General features: G+C 44.2%; 1 protein-coding gene across 1 annotated transcript in view; it reads left to right on the top strand.

Moving 5' to 3' along the window:
• The window catches only part of CCDC192 (coiled-coil domain containing 192), a 963016-nt gene extending 944706 nt beyond the window's left edge, over positions 1 to 18310 (top strand). The window contains exon 7 of the mRNA XM_069625619.1: positions 17092 to 18310. Coding sequence (XP_069481720.1) covers positions 17092 to 18038 — 947 coding nt within the window. The 3' untranslated portion in view covers positions 18039 to 18310. The remainder of the gene's footprint in view (positions 1 to 17091) is intronic.
• The last annotated feature ends 1535 nt before the right edge of the window (positions 18311 to 19845 follow it).

The raw sequence follows: 19845 nt of genomic DNA on the forward strand, positions 1-19845 counted from the left end.
GTTTTCCTTGCCTAAGTTTGTCGGTTTCAAGCCTTCTTGTCCCATGGTTCCTTAGGTACACCAAACGCCCCCCACCCTGTACTCCACCCCCCTACTGGGAGAACCTATTGGCCAAACATTAAACTTATAACTTGTAAAATTCCTCGGGATAACCCTGACTGCGATAGAGCCCGCGTCGCCTTAGGGGCGGCGGCCGGTTGGTGAGCGCTTCCATGTTAGTTCGTTGCAGCTTAGTCTCCCCCACTGCGTGGGCCTTACCCCTTTTCTGTGGGGGTCCCCGTCATGTCGTTGTCTGTGTTGGCCGGAGATCGAGGGGGCGAGAGCCACTCAGGTCGGGGCCTCTGTGTGGGTGGGCCCAGTGGTGTGCGCCTCATTCTGGAATCCGAGAGAACTTGGGTTTCCAGCCAGTCCCATGCTTCTTTGGGAGTGTAAAATAGATGCGTGGTGCCCTCATGGTGGACTTTGAGCGATGCCGGGAAAAATAAAGCATATTTGATAGAAAGCGACTGAAGTTTCTTCTTGACCGAGTCAAAAGATTGGCGGGCCTTTTGGACTTCCTTGGTGTAGTCGGGGTAGAACCCGACCCTAAAGCCATTGTATGTAATCGGGCCGGAGGCCCTTGCCATTTGTAGGATCGCATCTCGATCACGGTAGTTCAGCAGGCGTGCGATTATCGTTCTAGGCGGGGCGCCCGGGGTAGGTGGGCCGGTGGGGACTCTGTGCGCCCTTTCTATGGAGAAAAATTTTGACAGTTTTTTGGGGGAGAAGACATGAGTTAGCCAATCCTCCAGGAACAGTTCAGCGCTGGGGCCTTCCTCCTTCTCCAGTATTCCGAGGATCCTGAGGTTATTGCGCCGCGCTCTCCCTTCGCTGTCCTCAGCACGGTATTCCAGTTGGGCAATTATTTGGGGGATCGCGGCAAGTTGTTGCTCCAAGCGGTGCACCGTGTCTTCTGTGTCCGACACTGTTCCGCCTCACCAACCCTGGCCGATAGATTGCAGAGGTCTTGGCGTATGAGGGACACCTCAGTGGATATGCCACCTATTTTAAGTTCCAGCGATGTCCTCGATTCCCCAATCGCTCATGAGGTCCGTCAAGGAAATTGGGGGGTCCTGAGGCTCGTCGCCGGCCTCTTTGTTTTCTGGGGGCTGAGGTCTGTGGCGTGGAGAGGCCTCCACGGTGTAGAGGTCCATTTTGCTTTGCAGTGTTTGTCGCTTGGTCTTTTCCTTCCCCATGTCGAGGTTGATCGGCGGTTGATCGCCCCCGTGCAGTGTGGGCATAGCCGCTTCAACTGTTCACCCAAGGGGTGGGTGTAGGGTTTGGAAAAGGGCTCGCGTATGCCAAGCGGGTGTGCTCAAGCAGCGCAGGGGCCCATCGTGTGTCTGTATGCTGGCTGCGACTTAATATAGTTCGTTGGCAGCGTATCTCCGGAAACGGGGGAGCGCAGCCCCCCCTAATCTCCTTGTCCTGCTGCAGCTCGACCCGGTGCCGCTGTCCTGCTGATTGGGGCGAGGGGGGAAAAGACCGGCAGCTTAGGCCCGAGCCGCAGGCAATCAGCCGCGGAGCCTCTCCCACTCACCTTGCTGACGGGCCAGGAGAAGCGCCTTGAGGATTCGCCCACTGCCAGTGTCTGGTCGACAGAGGAGATCGCCGTGCGTCTCCAGCGATATCTATAGGGCGCCGGTTCTTGGAGTCGGGTTGTCTCTGTGTGCCTTCTCAAGGAGGGTTCCCCGCACACGCCGTGTCGTGGAGGGGGCGGGCGCTGCGTCAGGGCCTCAACTGCCGCGCCTCATCCGTCTGCCGACTTTGGGAAGGATCTCGCGTCTCCTACTCCGATTTTCTTTGGGGTTGCGGGCACTGGTTCTCTACTGCATCCGCCACCCCCGGGGCACAGCCGGGGTGGGAATAATGCACTTTTATGGGAGTTCTTGCAGGATAATTTGGACCTAGCTTTTTTGATGTATAACCCAGCACCTACACCCTACAGGCAAGCAACCCACACTATAGGTCCTAACCACAAACATCGCTACATATCAAAACCATGATGCTTCTAATTTCACTGCTTTTAAGGTTAGTTTGCGTGCGTGGTCTGCAGCCATGCAACCAAGACACTAAAACATGCACACAAACACAGCACCACACCACGGCCATGTTCACTTATACCCTCACTCCTTATCACTGCAGGCTTGGGTGCATGGCTTTTGGCCATGCACCCAAGACTCGGGGTCCTGCCAGAAACAGTAAAGCATATCGCAACCATTGTGGCTTCTAATTTCACTACTTATAAAGTTGGTTTTGGGAGCATCGCCTTTCGCCATGCTCCCAAAACACTACGCCCTCCCCACAACAACCCGACTGATGTTTCATAATATGTGTGTACCTATGCCTGTTATATGCTGCAGTAGATGTGGCCACAAGCTACAGACTTGGGTGTAAGCCCATAGATTTTTGAATGTATGGGTATGCAGTGTATGAAATCCATAGTGGCTTACAACTGCAGTGCTTATAACTTTGTTTTTGGGTGCATGGCCTTTGGGCATGCACCAAACACTGTAGGTCCTTGCCACAACTACCACACCATATAACGGCCATTGTGCCAAGGAGCCTGGGCGCAGCACCGACTGAAATAATACCCCTATTAAAACCCTCATTTTTTGTATGCACAAACATTCCGAACAAGGCGTGCATAGAGAATACAATATTAACACCTACCGCCTGAACAAATACATTTTTTCACCCATCTCTTACAGTGTGAACCACCCCAAGCACTATGACACAGCAAAATAGGTTTTAAAATAGCATTTTGCCGCTGGTCGCCGCTGCGCTGTCAGCGGATCCAAGATGTCGGGCGCATCCAAACAATCTGATGCACAACACGTCTCACTGCAGCCAATCGACAGAGACGTCATGTGTCTGTGGTCATGACGGCAGCCCCTTAACCAATTGGTATCTTGTCCGCCGAGCAAACAGGGACGTGTGACCCTGGGGGGGACATATCACTAATTTTGTGAGACCTACTTTTTGGTCGTTTTAAAGAAAAGTACTGCACGGATTGTCACCAAATTTACAAAAGCACGCTTTCGGGACCAATCCCCTGCCGCAAATGTGGTGAAAATCCGTCCAGCGGTTTGCCCTGTAGCCGTGCACATAGTTTTTCCCTCATTCAGTCTATGGGGAAAAAGAAGTTTTGGGACCCCCCTATAACTCCCCCCCCGGACCAAACATCACCAAACTTTGCAAAAAACTTCAGAGTGGCCCATATACTTTTTTTGCAAAGTTTGGCGAGGATCCGCCCAGGAGGAGCGCAGTTATAGGCTGCCCAAAAAGTGCTCTTCCTATGGAAACAGCAACTTAACCATAACTGTAATAATATAATTTGAAAAACAAACAAATAAAAAAGTGTTGAGGTTTAACCAACAAAAGTCTACAAACATTAGAAATAACATTAAGGTAACAACATGATACACTTAATGAATACATTACAAAATGTTTCATTAAAACGAAATATCATGGTAACCTTAACTCACCCACAAACTTGAAAGCATACAATATTATCATGAATGCCTACCATTTTCTCCAAAAATATGCAATTACTAAAATGAAATACACAGAACATTGTTAAGTAATACAAGTAAGTTAATCATACATTTACAATAACAAAATATACATCAACATTTCAATTTAATACTTTACATATAACAAATCTCAATTAAACACGTACATATAATCATCGTAAATATATAGTTTAATAAACAATAATCATAACCTAAAAATAAAACCTACACTAAACAAATAAAAATTATTAAAATATCATATACAGTAAAAACCTAGTAACATTTACTTCTTTAAATAACATTAATATATACACATTTATAATTTACAAAATTAGTAGCATTTAAACTTGAATAGTCCTAAATCTATACATAAAAAATGCAAACATGCAATATGTGTGATAAATTAGCTTGACTAAATAAGACAATGTATATACTAATAAAAGTAGCACATATATAGCACACATTAAAACATACATATATAAAACACTTTAACATTTTTATTAAACACAAACAAATATTCACACAACACATTGCATCACTTTCACATTAAAAGATGTTATAACAAACACAAAATATTGCAAAAGCACACCATGGTGAGTTAAGGGTACCATGATATTTGCTTAAACAAATATTTTTAAATGGATCAATAAAGTTTATCATGTTTTTAGCCGAACATTATTATTTCTAATATGCTATTTAGGTTTTTGTTGGCTTAACCTTAACTCTGAAGTGCTTTTTTCACAAATATTTATATATGTATATATATCACCGAAAAAACTTTTTAAAGGGATGCTATAGTTAAGTTGCACTAATAAAAAACTATGAAATGTATTGAAAAAAAAAGTTGTTAAAAGGATGTTATGATTGCAAGGTAAAATCAAAAAAACTAAGATATTCACCAGTTCTGTAAGCTATAACTCACGCCACCACCAGGTACTGCTAAAACTAACACTAGGACATCAACGATTACATCACAAATTACATCATTGAGGACATCACATAGATATGTGACAGTTGTTTTTGTTCAGTGACAGCGAGAATTTTAAGCAGATGACTTGATCTGGTCATACTGCATTGAGAACATGATGCGCATACTCTAAATGTGCTGTATATGTAGACCTTAACCTTGTGCTATGTTCTTAAGGTACTTTCCTTTTGGTTATGGCTGAGCTCATGGTGCACATACATGGGTCAATAAGCAGGTCCCAGAAAAGCAATTCATTTTTTATACATGATAATTGTCATTTTCTGGTCTTGGTGTTTCTTTCCTCCTTTCCCTGTATGTGCCTCAAATATATATGCATTGATGCTCTCCATATGTATTTTCTGTACTAACACGTGTGTAGTAATTCTTGTATTGTTGGTTGTTAATTCCAAGTTTAACATTAGCCAAGATTCTGATAGGCTTGGGTTTATAATTCTACTGGCCAACATTACCGGATTAAAATATTAGATGTCTGTATTAGCAACGCTTTTATAGAACTTTTCTGTTTCAATAAACACATTTTGTGATATATGGAGTAGTTTATGAGAGGTCTCCCGATCACCCCTCTTATGTTGCTAGCAGCAGTCTAAACAGAACCCCTTGTAGGGACTTTTCATCAGCATCGCTATCATATGTGATGTCCTCAGTGATATAATCAATGATGTCATTTGTGATGTCATCTTTGATGTCTTGGGTGTAAGTCTTAGCAGTGCATGGGGGTGGGGCAAGTTATGTTTGCATAGCTTACCATAAGTGGTGAATTTCTTTAGGTTTTTTATTTTACCTTGCAACTATAACGTTCCCTTAGCCATGCTTTTGTCAATGAATTTCATAGGTTTTTATTAGTACAACTTAACCATAACATCCCTTTAACAACCTTTTTTCAGTGAATTTCAATGGTTTTTATAAGTGAAAATGTTTCATGTTACAGCACTGTATATATGTTATTAATAATTCCTCTTAACATATATGAAAGAACTATAAACTGCCTTTAACAAACACATTTTTAGCAACGCTTACTGATGTACCGTTTTCAGCCATGCATGCTGACATTGCAAGTCATGGCTGAATTGCTTAGGGCATGAGGCTTGACTATGACCCCAGCCCCACCAAATCATCCCCGTTACCAACTGCGCCTAGCCTGCATCTTGGTCCAGTGTTCACTATACAATCATAATGTGACCAATGGCCAGTGCTCATGGCTTGCAGCCATGGGCAGTCTCCACAATACATGTGGCATGGGCTTCGGCCATTCTACATGCCCTAATAAGCAAATCAGAGTAGACATTTGTCTTTGCCAAGGGCCAGGCCCACTGTCCAAGCCCCAAAGTTTTATCACTATTTTTGTACATATTTTGGACAGTTTGGAAAAAATGAAACACAGGACAGATTTGCAAAAGCATGCTTAGAGGTCCTTGCTGCTGCTCCTCGCGCATGTTGGCTGCAAACCCGTGTAGCATTTCATGCTGTAGCCAGGAGCAGAATTTGTGTTCCCAGTCAAACTTTACCACATAGCTTGTCCCTGGTGACCATGCCCGCTTTAACCCCATTGCCGGTCCCTGGTGGCCATAACCAGTGGCAAGATTGTCCATGGCATGGCCAAAGGCCATGGCCACAGGCTAAACCTCAGTCACCAAAGGTATGTCATTATCTTTTGTACCTACATTATGACACTTTCAAAAAATAAAACACGGACACATTTGCAAAGCCATGCTTCCGGGTCCTTGCCAATGTTGCATGCACATGTTTACTGTAAATTCGGCCGTGATTTTTTTTTTTAAGTGTCAAAATGTAGGTACAAAAAATAGTGATATTAGTTGGCCCCCTTTTGACAAAATCCATTCAACCTTTGTACAATCATACAAAGTTGGGTCTGTAGTCTTTTTACAAACTTTTGTGTAGATTTGTCAAATGCCACCAAAGTTATAAGCCATCTAAAAATGTTGCCCCAACCCCATAAGCATGACAAAATCCCACCAAACTTTGCAAAAACATTCAAAGTTGGGTCTAAAATCCTTTCTCAAACATGTACGCAGATTCATCAAATGGCACCAAATGTAACAGCCGTTCACATATTTTGGGACCCCCCTCTCATTTTGCCCCCTCTTGCCAAAATTGCACCAAACTTTGCAATAACATTCGAATCTAGGGCTAGGATTTTATTGCAAATTGCCATGCAAGTTCATTAAATGGAGCCAAAGTTATAAGCCATCCTAAGACTGCTCTTCACTGACCCTGTAATGCAGAAATATGCATGGATGTCCTCGAACTTTTGACAAGTTCACAAACATTACAGGAATGTCCCCGCACATCGCAGATGTTTGCAGACATCAGAGAAGAAAAAACACCTGCTTTTTGGCTTTCTGCGGACATATACCATCTGATTCTCATCACTGCTTAGCTCCCCAGAGATTGTTTAATTTGTTTGAGAAGTGTAATGTGTTATTTTATGTTTTTACTGCGATGTCTGTGGACAACATGGTGTCCATTTCAGAAGTTTTGACGCACCTCATGTTTGTAATTGACCAATCAGTGGGTGCACACTATGTCCACGAATGTCACGCGGCTCCCTGATTGTTTCAGAGGTGTCTGCACCGCAGACACTGATCCAGGAAGTGAGTCCGCAGACCGGATGCAGATATCACTAATTCGTTTGAACCTACTTTTTGCCCATTTTCTACTGGACAGAATTACAACAAATTTGCAAAAGCATGCGTTCGGGACCAGGCCACTAATCCTCGCGCAGGTTTGCTGCCATTCCGACCAGCAGTTTAGGCTGTCCACATGAACAAAATATGTTTAAATGCATCTCTATCCGGATTTCAAATGTTTTGGAATCCCCCTATAAATTTGCACCCCCCCTTGACTAAACTGTACCAAACTTTGCAAATACTTTGGAGGTGGCCATATATTCTCTTTGCAATGTTTGGTGTGGATTTGTTGAATACCACCAAAGCTATAAGACGCCCGAAAACTGATCTTCCTATGGGTTGAGCAACTTAACCATAACTACAGGGTCGCTAACGCAGACCCTGTAATATGTACACAGAAATCTGGGACAGAATTGGTACTTCATCTGGATGCATCCAGATGAAGTACCAATTCCACCCTAGATTTTTGTATGTATATATGAGTTTGGCATGGCACAACTTTATTATGCGTTTATTATTTATATTTATACATATATTTCATCATGACATGTTTTTCCTTAGGACTCCTGCTTCCTTCCTTCACAAAGTGGGCAGGGATTTCCATGTTGACCAGACTTTCTTCCTGCCATGCTGCTTCCATAATCCTTCAATACCAGAAGAACAATCCCATCATACCTTGGAAAGGGCCATCACGTATTGTTTGGACAGAGCAAAAAATCCAAAGAGCTTCCCCTTGAAGTATGGCTTAATTGTGAAAGGTTTTCAGTCTTAAAAGCAGCCTAAAGATACATGAATTCTCTCTTGCAGCATTACTTTCTATAAAAAAGCTAGATGGAGGTCATGTTGTTTAAGCAATAAGCCCAGAGCCGCTGGGGTTTTACCGAGCTAGGTAATGCCCTTGGGCATTACCTGACTCGCTAATGCCCCTGCAGCAAGGGCCTTATTGCTATTAGTATCCTGGTTTGCAAGTCCGGGGTACTAATAGCATTCTTTTTCTGTTCTGAAACGCTTCAGCAATTCGGAACAGAATTCTTTTTTTATATATGGCCACCGGGGAAGGGAAAACGGAGTCCGTTTTCCCTTTCTGTGGCGGCCATCAGAGGCAGACGCGCTGGGGACAGAAGTGTTCCCAGCACGTTCGCTCTCGAAAATGGAACGTAGAGAAGGGTAAGTGGGTTTGGGAGCGTGGGCAGGGGATTGTTTGGGGCTTGGGGGGGCAGAACACACTTACCTGAATCCCCGCCACACCCCCCACCGGGGATGTGAAGTAATCTTAAACTTCGAGGGATTCTGTCGGGTAAAGCCCTGGCGAGAGCCAATCAGATTGCGTGTAACAATCTGATTGTCTCTCGCCGGGTACTCAAAGGCATTTCTGCCTAAATTCTAACATGAAGACTGGGTAGATCCTCTCCTCAACATGTGTTTAATCAAATCAATATTCTCAGTGATACCTTTCTTCCTTATTTCTTATGTTAGCATTTGGAGCTGTGTATTTGAGTGTTTTGTACTAAATCCTCAGTTAATCTGACATGACCGCCCCATACCAGGATTTAGCTGACTATTCTGTTTACATATTTATTATTAATGACATTCTCATGATTTAGAAATTAAAACCATTGATTTGTAATCTTATTTCGAAGGGATTGCGTCCTCCGACGTATTCCTTATCTTTGATAGATCATCTCCAGCTTGCTGGCCTTGGACATTTTTTTTCAGTAGAGGGCGCTGTGCGTCGACGTCCCTCGAGCCGATGTCCCTCGATGGCCTCCGTATCGGCGCCGACGTCACCACGCGTATAAATAGACTCATGCAGCGTCCGTTGCTCAGTTCTGTTTTTCTGCACTTCGTGGGGCCTCGGAATATCGTTGCTCAGTTCTTCAGTCAAATATATTCTATTCCTCGTGAATACTGACTCGTACTCGATGGCTTCCTCACCCGAACCGACGACTCCATGGTCCGGCTTCAAAAAATGTCGAGACTGTGGAAAGAAAATGTCGTTGACGGATCCTCACAGGATCTGTTTGTGTTGCTTGGGAATCGAGCACCATTTTTCGGAGTGTGAGGACTGCATGTCCATGACGGCGAAAGCCTTGAAGGAGCGTAAGGGGAAGCTCGAGAAAGGTAAGGCAGTTAAAACTTCTTCGAAAGTTTCCTCGGCGGAGTCGAGACATTCGTCTCCTCGCCATCATAAAAGACATTCTCGTTCGAGATCTCGAAGCAGTTCCCATCACTCTTCGAGATCTAAGCATTCAAAAAAGAGACGTCGAAGATCCCCTTCCTCGTCTTCGTCTTCTTCCATTTCCCCAAAAAGGGTCTCCTGTCCCACAAAACATAGCTCTCAGGCTGAGTGGGAGGAATTCAGGAAAAAGATGCTAAGCGTCTTCGAGAAAGTGGCCTCGACCCCCTCGAAGACTGCTGAGGGTGATACCCTGGGTGAAAGACCCGAAAAATCAAAAAGCTGCGAGTGGCAGTACCCGGCTAAAGAAGCCACTCGAGAGCGTCACAAACCCTCGAGTAAAGGCAGAGTTGCGTCTTTGACGCCGTCGTCGAAAATCCCTTCGACTCATAGATGGGCGTCGTTGACGCCGTTATCGAAGGGTTCTTCGACGCACAGGTCAGTCGAGTCGATGCCGTCGTCGACGCCGAGAAAGGACAAACCCATGGCCACCTCACAGCCAGTGGCCATACCCAGAGCCTCGAGCATGAGAATGTCGTCGACGACCTCGAGTAGAATCCCGATACTCTCAAGTTCATCGAGGCCTCTACCACCTTTCTCAATGCCTTTTTCGATGGCTTCGAAGCCTTTAACGTCTGCGTCGACGACGTCGACGTTTTCTCAGCAAATCATGACAAATCTTGCTCCTTCTGCTCTGGAAATGGGATTTATACCATTTTCAAGACCTGACCACTCCAAGGTCTTATCTTCTATTTATGAAGAAGTAGAGGATTCAGATCAGGAAAGGCCTTTTGAGTTGCAGGGATCTACAACTCCTGCACTGGAGGAATTTACCTCTGAAGAAGGTAGGTTGAAAGACCTCCATTAATCCCTACAGGAAGCAAGTGTGTTGGACACTTCCCCAGAAGTGGAATTTGTCACACCAGACCCAGGGGAACATGCTGAAACCCCTTATAGAACCTTGATGGCAAGGATAATAGAGTTTATGGGATGGCCCACACCCTCACCTGCATTTCAGCAAGACGACCTCACAGACATCTTGGTCAAAGGTCCACAGGAAGATCCTGTACTGCCATTTCATGCGGCATTACAAAGGAGAATATTGGCAAACTGGGAAACACCTGAGGTGATCCCGGCAGTTAACAAGAAACTATCAGCTAAATATCAGGTGTCTTCTGCTGACCCTGAATATTTATCCAAACACCCAACTCTGGAGAGTCTGGTTGTTCAGGCAGCTAGTTCAGCAGGCAGTAGATCGGCTTACCCTACTGTTCCACAGGACAGGGATGATAAGAGATATGACTCTATGGCCAAAAAAGTATTTTCCGCATGTAGCATGGCGTTGAAATCCAGAAATGCTACTTGTAGGCTCGCAAGGTTCAGCCACACACTTTGGGAGTGTGCTTCATCAGTGGCTGACTGCCTCCCGGAGGGAGAAGAAAGGGAAGCGTTTTACAACATCATTAAGGATGGTAAGGACGCAATGTGCGAATCCCTTCAGACTGGCATCAATTCTGCTGACAGTATCAGCAGGGCCATGGCGGCAAGTACACTACCAGGAGATTTGCTTGGTTGCGAAAGTCTGGTTTTTCTCCAGATGTGCAAAGCAGACTCTTGAATATGCCCTTTGACGGCTCTTCTTTGTTTGGTAAGAAGGTGGACGACAGTTTAGAAAAACTACAAACATCAAAGGCAGCAGCAAAATCCTTAGGAGCTGCAATCCGTCAGACACCATATTGCCCCTCAGGAAACTCGTGGAGAGGTAAGTCCTTTTGCTTCTATTCCGCATTCGGAAAGGGCAGAGAACAGCCGGTTCAAAGGGGTCAGAAGAAATTCACCCGAGGTGGACAGGGTAAAAACACAAAAGCCGCAGCAGCAGCAGGTGCCTCTTTACCCTCGGCATCTGCATCAGCTGCCTCGAAACCGCTCTGAGGACTATCCTCAAAAGATACCAGTAGGGGGCAGGTTAACTCAACATCTGACGGAATGGCAGGCTATTACCTCAGATGCTTGGGCATTGGAGACAGTTGCCCAAGGTTACTGCCTGCCTTTTCTACGCATCCCTCAGAGTCATCCACCAGGGAACAGCTCTCTGAGAGTTCCAGATCTGCTCCTCCTGCAGGAAAATTGTAGACCTGCTGGAGAAAGGTGCCATAGAACCGGTACCTGTAGCGAAGAAGAACAAGGGCTGGCACTCCCCCCTACTTTCTCATACCGAAGAAAGACGGAAGACTGAGACCTATTTTGGACTTACGAGAATTGAACAAGTTCCTCAGGAAGGACAAGTTCAAGATGTTAACTCTATCTCAGATCCTTCAGGCCCTCCAGCTCCAGGACTGGCTGGTATCTCTGGACCTCCAGGATGCTTATTTCCATGTGCCGATCCATCTCAAACACAGGAAATACCTGAGGTTCGCAATTGGCGGCTCTCATTATCAATTTCGAGTTCTGCCATTTGGGCTGACCTCCGCCCCGAGGGTCTTCACCAAGCTAATGTCGGCAGTGGCGGCAAGTCTAAGGAGGGAAGGGATCCACATCTACCCCTACCTGGACGATTGGCTGATCAGAGGTGTATCTTCAGAACAATCTCAAATCCAGCTAGATTATGTCTGCCACTTCCTTCACAAACTGGGCTTCTTCCCTAATTTAAAGAAGTCACAGATGATACCATCACAGAGACTCTAGTTTATTGGAGCGGTCCTGGACACTTCCCTGGGAAAAGCCTCGCCACCAGAGGTGAGGGCTCAGGATTTTCTGCAGATGGTCACCAAGTTTCAAAATGCCCAAAGTCTCCCAGCCTTCAACTTTTTGAGGTTGCTAGGCCTCATGGCATCCTGCATCTTCCTTGTGCCAGAGGCTCGCCTGAGAATGAGATCTCTTCAGTGGGCACTGAGAACTCAGTGGTCGCAATTCTCAGGGAGAATGACGGACCTCCTTCAGATTCCGGACAAGGTGGCTCGAGACCTTCAGTGGTGGGCCTGCCAGAAAAACATCTTGAAGGGGGAACTGTTTTGGCAACCATGGCTGGAGATAACAGTAGTCACAGATGCCTCACTCACGGGGTGGGGAGCCCATACCAACGACTTGACCATCAGCGGTCGTTGGTCTCCATCGGAGTCCAGACTACATATCAATCTGTTAGAGCTGAGAGCAATCAGACTAGCGCTGAAAGCTTTTCTGCCATCTGTACAATGGAAAAATGTCCTGATAATGATGGACAACACAGTGGCCATGCACTACCTCAATAAAAGAGGAGGCGTAGGATCACTACAACTGTGCAGAGAGGCGATGCAGCTCTGGTTTTGGGCAATCCATGAAGGAATCTCTCTATCGGCAGTCCACCTAGCCGGAGAGAAGAACTTGACGGCGCACGCTCTGAGCAGGCAGGCCACAGTCTCCCACGAGTGGGAACTAGCTCAGGAAGTCCTTCAGGAGATCTTCGCCCTTTGGGGAACCCCTCAAGTAGATCTGTTTGCCACCAGTACCAACAGAAAGTGCGATCTGTTTTGTTCAAGCGAATTTCCCCCGAGAGGAGCTCTAGGGGACGCGTTCGTAGTGGACTGGGAGTTTCCACTCCTGTACGCGTTTCCACCAGTCCCTGTCATTCCTCAAATGATCAGGAGGTTGAGAAGATTCCGGAGAACCATGATCCTAATTGCCCCAGACTGGGCCAGGAGAACGTGGTACCCGGACCTTCTGGACATGTCCATCTGCCCTCCAATTCGTCTTCCACTCAAGGAGAATCTTCTCTCACAGAAGGGAGGTCAGGTTCTCCATCCAGACATCAGAACACTCAACCTTCACGCCTGGCTTCTGAAAGGTTGAGATACAAGGATTGGGACCTCCATGATGACGTCATGGAAGTATTGCTTTCGGCCAGAAGGCCAGCAGCAAAGTCTTTATACTTTTGCAGCTGGTGTAGAGAAGAGAATATCAACCCCTTTTCATGTGGTACACCAACGGTGTTATCCTTTCTACTCTACTTGGCAAATTCAGGCCTTCAAGTTGGCACTATCAAGGGCTATCTTGCAGCACTATCGATCTTCAAGCGCACTGCGGTGGAACCTTCGTATTTCAAACTACCGTTAGTAATACAATTTCTAAAGGGATTAACTAATGTCTACCCTCCAAAACCTTTCCAGGTTCCCTTATGGGACGTAAATTTAGTCTTAAATTTCCTTATGGGTACTCCTTTCGAACCACTCCACTCTTGTTTGTTAAGATTTCTCACCCTTAAAACTGTCTTAATAGAGGCTTTAACATCTGCTAGAAGGGTGAGCGAATTACAAGCTCTATCTTGTAAACCCCTTCATACAATTTTTCATAAAGACAAGGTTGTCCTACAGGTGAAGCCTAATTTCCTCCCAAAGGTGGTTTCTGAATTCCACATCACTCAGAAAATTACTTTACCTTCATTCTATCCGCCTCCCCATCCGGGGAAAGAGGAAGAAAGGCTACATAGGCTGGACCCAAGGCGGGCTTTAAGCTTCTACATCAGCAGACTTGCTAGGATTAGTCAAGCAGACCAACTGTTCGTGGGTTACTCAGGGCACACGTTGGGACTACCGATAACAAAACAAAGCATTTCCAGATGGATTCTTTTGGCCATCCCGGAATGTTAGAAACTGGCAGGGAAAGAGCCTCCTCAAAATCTTAGGGCTCATTCAACCAGGGGTATCGCAGCCTCCTCGGCCCTCCAAAGAGGGGTTCCGGTTCGAGACATATGTGTGGCTGCCACATGGTCGTCCGCACATACCTTCACAAGATTTTACAACCTGGATTCCTCCTCCAGTCAAGAGACTAGGTTTGGCAAAGCCGTATTACATTCGGTTCATTCCTAAAAGGAAACATGGCGTTTTACTCCCACCTCCAATTGCACACTACTGCTATGGGAGTCTATCAAAGATAAGGAATACGTCGGAGGACACAATCCCTTCGAAGAACAAGTTACTTCTTACCTTGTAACGTTCTTTCAATGGGATGTTCCTCTGATGTATTCCTTATCGCCCCTCCCATCCATCCCCGCAGTAATACTTCCCTTGTGGTTGCAGCTTACGCTCCTTCAAGGTGAATAACCAATTAATGTAAAACAACTGCTAACGTTAAAACAGAACTGAGCAACGGACGCTGCGCGGGTCTATTTATACGTGTGGTGATGTCAGCACCGATACGGAGGCCGTCGAGGGACATCGGCTCGAGGGATGTCGACGCGCAGCACCCTCTACTGAAAAAGAAATTCAGAGGCCAGCAAGCTGGAGATGATCTATCAAAGATAAGGAATACGTCGGAGGAACATCCCATTGAAAGAACGTTACAAGGTAAGAAGTAACTTGTTCTTTCTATCAATGGAATTGTCTTTTAAATCATAAACATCCCATCCTCCTCCGTTTCATGTTACATTATGAGGGAAATAACTTGGAAAGTTATTCTGCTCACAATCACTGAAAACATGAACTAAATACGAACTGTCACAGAAATGTGTCATGTGGGCTGTCTTGGTGAGCTACTCATGAAGGAATAATGCCTACTACGTAAAATTAGGATGTTTATTGCTTTAATCGCATTTCTTGATTTCTTTATCCGATGCAATATCAGTAATACGTAAAAACAGCAAGGACCATTAATCTGTAGTATTTTAAATGGTTCTTCGTTCAAAGGGTCACTGAGATATGAGATTTTTCCATTAGTGAATATAGGTGTTTAGTTGATCACTTCATGTAACAGTTACCTGGCGAATATTGTCCTGACAGCTCCGTTCTCTTTTTTTAAACATTCACAGGCCAGCCCATAAGCCCCCAGGCCTCTGCCTCTCAGGAAAACATTCTGTCATAAAGGAGCTGTCCAATCTTTCATCAATCCCCTTGATTGTCGATTTTACCAATCTGGTATCAAAGGTTATGGGGTATGGAAACCTTACCTTTCCGTAGCTGATCAGGATAGCATACATGCAGTGGGAATACCTCTGCCAGAAAACAGGATAGGAACATGTCTTTGCTCCTGAGCTTCGGAACAGGCATTGACCACCCCCCCTTCACGTGCATTTGATGATGCACAGTCATTTCTGACTTTTCGAGTTTACTCATTTTGTCAGTCAAACTAACAAAACGCCTTCATCTGACTTGTCATGACGATGTATTTTGTTGACGCGTGTCAGTCATTTGCTTCTTTAAGGAGCATCATTATGGATCCTAATTCTGGCTCTGTGTCTTCATGTTCATTAGCCCCCTTCATTCCAGGAGTTCGCTAACATGAGCATTTTCACATGCATGATGGTTTACCTGATTGTCATTACTTTGGCTCACAGAATAAGCACGCCTATCTTTTTTTGAGAGGGATGGCTAGTTTGAAAATTGCATTTGCAAACTTGGAAATGTCTGCCTCAGTTTATTTCAGATATTGACTTGAATCAGTCCAGTTGCCATCCAACCTCTTTCCTAAACCTATATCAGGTGTATACATAACTCTTCCTTGCAAATTGTATCCTCCTTTCTTCTAAACAGATCAAAATAATTCCCTCAATTCTTTGAGCTGTTGGCCATTGATGAGAGTACAGAGGGGTTTTGTTTCATGTTGTGTTATCTCTTGTATTTTGTGAGGCAGCTACAATAGTTACTCTGTACACTTTCTAAAAAATATATGATATGCTAGATATTAGAGCCAGGGGTATGCTATGTCCAGTCAGACAATGCCCAGAAACATGTGTAGCACGTTTGAGACTGGATGTCATTTTTACCTGACAAGGATTATGAATGTAAGTACATGAAAATATTATTCACTGTAATCGTAGTCCTTCAGCCTCTCCAGGCATTTGATTCACTCTTCAACTGCTCAAGTCATTCTTGGGAATAGCATAGTTCCATTTGCTGGCACAAAACAGAGAGCTGATTGGATAGCGTTGGAGTTTGGTGCAAAGGAGGAGCCCATAGAGTGGCAAAACTGCTATCTTAAAAGTTTTGAGCTTCCAGTTCTAAGCTCTTAAAGTGCCACAACATATACTCTGGTACGCTGCAAGTCTGTGACATCCCATGGGTAAGGGACTAAGAGGAAATGAGTTACTATAATGAGCAACTTTCATATATTGTAAGTGATCCTTATCTCTTTTTTTAAAGCTATAAAAGTTCATTTTTTGTCACATGTTGTAGGACTACAATGTGATTTCATCACAGTCCACATCCAATAGCAAAATGTTTCCAGGATAATGATCCATTTATGTTGACATTGAACTACAAGAAGTCGTTATATGTACATTAGGTATGGTGTGTTTCACTTGAGTATAGTTTGTCGTAAATGCAGTGGTTGAAGTGTACGAAAAGAAGTAGTGGAACTATGTTCCCTGCTGGACTGCACCCACTCCCCACAAACCCCATCATCACGTCCCCTTCCACACACAATACACAACTCCAAACACTTGCACTTGCTGTTTAAGGGACGTTCAGTGCAGTGCACTGAAAGTCAACTTTTAACTTCTTCCTACACTTTTATTTTAAAACGAAACCATTCCGGAACGGTTTCTATTTGAAATAAAAGTATAGGAGCTGTATCATTTAAAAAAGTAGAGGAGCACCACTCCTGACCGCTCCCCTCACTTCGACCACTGCGTAAATGACCATATTTTATTTTTTCAAAAATTTGAAGGAAATTGTAATATGATATAAGCTGATTGGGTGTTATGCAAGGCCAGATCTAACTACATTTTACATTTCTGATGTATTTGCTTTTTTTTAGAGGAAAACACACCAAAGACGGCCTCTGGGGATGCTGAGCGTGGCTCTGTGGAGGACAGAAGGCACATCTTGATTGTTGAGTTGTCGAGTCGAGTTTCAATACAACAAGAACAAATAAATCAACTGGAAACAATGCTACAGTCCAGAGAAGCGAGAATACAGCAGCTAGAAGCAGAGGGCCCCTCCATACATTGTGTGACTGGTAATTCCTCTCGACAATCTAAACACACATCAAGTGCGAGAAACACCCCAGAAGACCAGCACAATGAGGATGCTGATCTCACCCAAGAGACCGAGCACAAAGGTGATGCAGAATCCCTCCCTGAATTCAAAAGTGTCATGGATCTTGACAACCCTACAATATTTCGACACAGTGTGGAGCCTGACATAATTCCGAAATTTGAGAAAAGCGTGGAACCTCATATCCCACAGGAATCACAATTCAATTTAGATGGTGCCTTCTCCTATGAACCAAGTAACATTCTTGAAGAAGAGGTAGTCCAAAACCAAGCATACGCTGCCGGTGGCGAATTCAACCACCAATCTGAGTGTAGTGCAGATGCTGATATGTCACATGATTCTGAATTTTATGTGGCGGCTGGCTCACCCCAGGAATGCTTAGTGAAACAAGAAAATGAGAATCTTGACGATATTAATACAAATTATTCAAATGGTGAATATGAGAGATTACTTAACCAAATCGGCAATGAACATTTATCATGTGATGAGATGGAAAAAACAACTTCCCCTGCTCATAGTTTTCTTTCTAACAGTGAAAGCAGTAAAACAATGCAAGCATCACCAAGGCTATCAGAGAAACAAGATTCACCTTCTGCATTAGAATTCCAGTTCTCCAAAGAAGAACAGAATTTAGGAAATGAAGTTTCCATTTTTGGTTCTAATCATATCGATGAATGTTGTCAACTGGACGAGGAAGACTCGTTTTAGGTCTCACAATGTATGTGACATTAACCCCATCATCCAAAGTAAAAGCAGAAGACTGAGCGAAAATCAGCGTCATACTCCCACTCTTGTAGTGTCCCTAGATTCGAAGCACAAAAGAGTTGCTAGCGCTGTCAGTAACTCGTCGAATGGACTCTTTGAGTTCCCTTCTGGTTTCAATTTTTGTAATGTTCTGTCCAAGGTGTGCACGGCTGCAGGATTTCCCAATAGTTACAGTCAATGGTTAAACAGTATTAAATAAAGCTGTTGAGTTTTTACTGATGATTCAATTGCCAATGTTCCATACTATTGTGTTGGTGTCATCTCTGCTGGAAATGGAAAAATATGGGGGATTCCACATGGGTGGAGGATGGCGGCACCAGCTTTGGCGATGGAAGTGGGTGGAGTCATGGCAGGCATGTGATATGCTTGTAAAAAGTGAAAAACACAGGGCTAAAATAACACTTACAGAATAAACTAGCGTGATGTTGAGCAACACGAGTATCATTTGTGTTCCTTCTCCCCCTTAGGAACGGAAGCCTACATTTACCAGCATGCAATGTAATGTAAGTTTAAAACAAATCTCTATTTTGCAACTGTGCTATCAAGAATACACAAAACACAGAGAAATGTGATGCTTCCTATGATCTCCTGCTTGCAGACATTGTTCCCCACAGCATTTACTTTAACCACCCCACTCCTTTTTTAATCATCCAACATTAACACCTCTTAAGGGACATGCCCCTTTTGACACAAAACTAGCCATTAACTCCTGGGAGTTTGGAGTCTGTGGTTGAGGTAGGTCCTGGCTTCTTTGATTGGTTCAACAGGGTGACAGAAAAGAGTTTGTATCGCAAAAGAAAATCACATGTTGTTTCTGGAAAGTGCTACCTCTTCCTTTGCTTTCCCTCCCCTGCAGTATTGAGGTGGTAGACAGCATATTTTGTGAGTCACAGCTTGATCTGTAAATGTAAGTGCTGATTTTCCTTTTCCTATTTTTCTGTCAGGTGAGCTCAAAGGTTCAACTTCATACTTTGACCCTTATTAGAAGTATGGTTCTATTCGTTAAAAAAAAGTATTTAACATATGTACTGCCATTTCTAATGCTTCTTCAATTTCTGACTTTAGAGGTTAGCTGGACAAAATACATCCAGAACAATTGAGGAATTATTGCCAGTGGTGTTACCACCAGCGGTAATTTCTCCAAACCACAATTCAGTCAAGTGAGGCAAACACTGAGTATAGAGGATTTACCTCTGTATCCGAGGGCACTAATGGTATTCAAGTTTGGCAGAATTATCATGTATAATTCCGTGAAGGTCATAACGAGTGTCCTTGCATAATCCTGCCAATTTCAATCTATCTCCAGAAATGAAAGAAACGGATAAATGTTTTGGGGAATTTGAACATTCTATATATGTGTGCTCAACCTATGAGTCCTTAAATAACAAAGAGTCCGTAAACCTCTTACACTCTCGCTTGTAGTAGCCATTTTTTGCAGAATGTGTGTGATTTTTATTGGTACCATTATGTTTTTAAAGAGTTTTGCATCAATGTATCTTTACGTTGATTTGCAGCTGTTGCTATGGGTAAATACAAAATGTGCTACTGTAACAGTACGCTCATGTATTTGATTTGTAGCATTGACTAGAAATGAGGCGTCAGCTCCCAGATGCGTGATGTCGAAGTAAATGTCTGTATTTTCATCAGTTCATACACATGTTCCTGGCTTAATGTAATGGAAGTGCATAATTCTCAACTAACATGGCTATTACATTTATGTTTGAGAGCCATAGTGACCCTGGCAGAGGGA

This window comes from Ambystoma mexicanum, chromosome 6p (genome assembly GCF_040938575.1).
Source record: "Ambystoma mexicanum isolate Mex_15411 chromosome 6p, UKY_AmexF1_1, whole genome shotgun sequence".
Lineage (NCBI taxonomy): Eukaryota > Metazoa > Chordata > Amphibia > Caudata > Ambystomatidae > Ambystoma > Ambystoma mexicanum.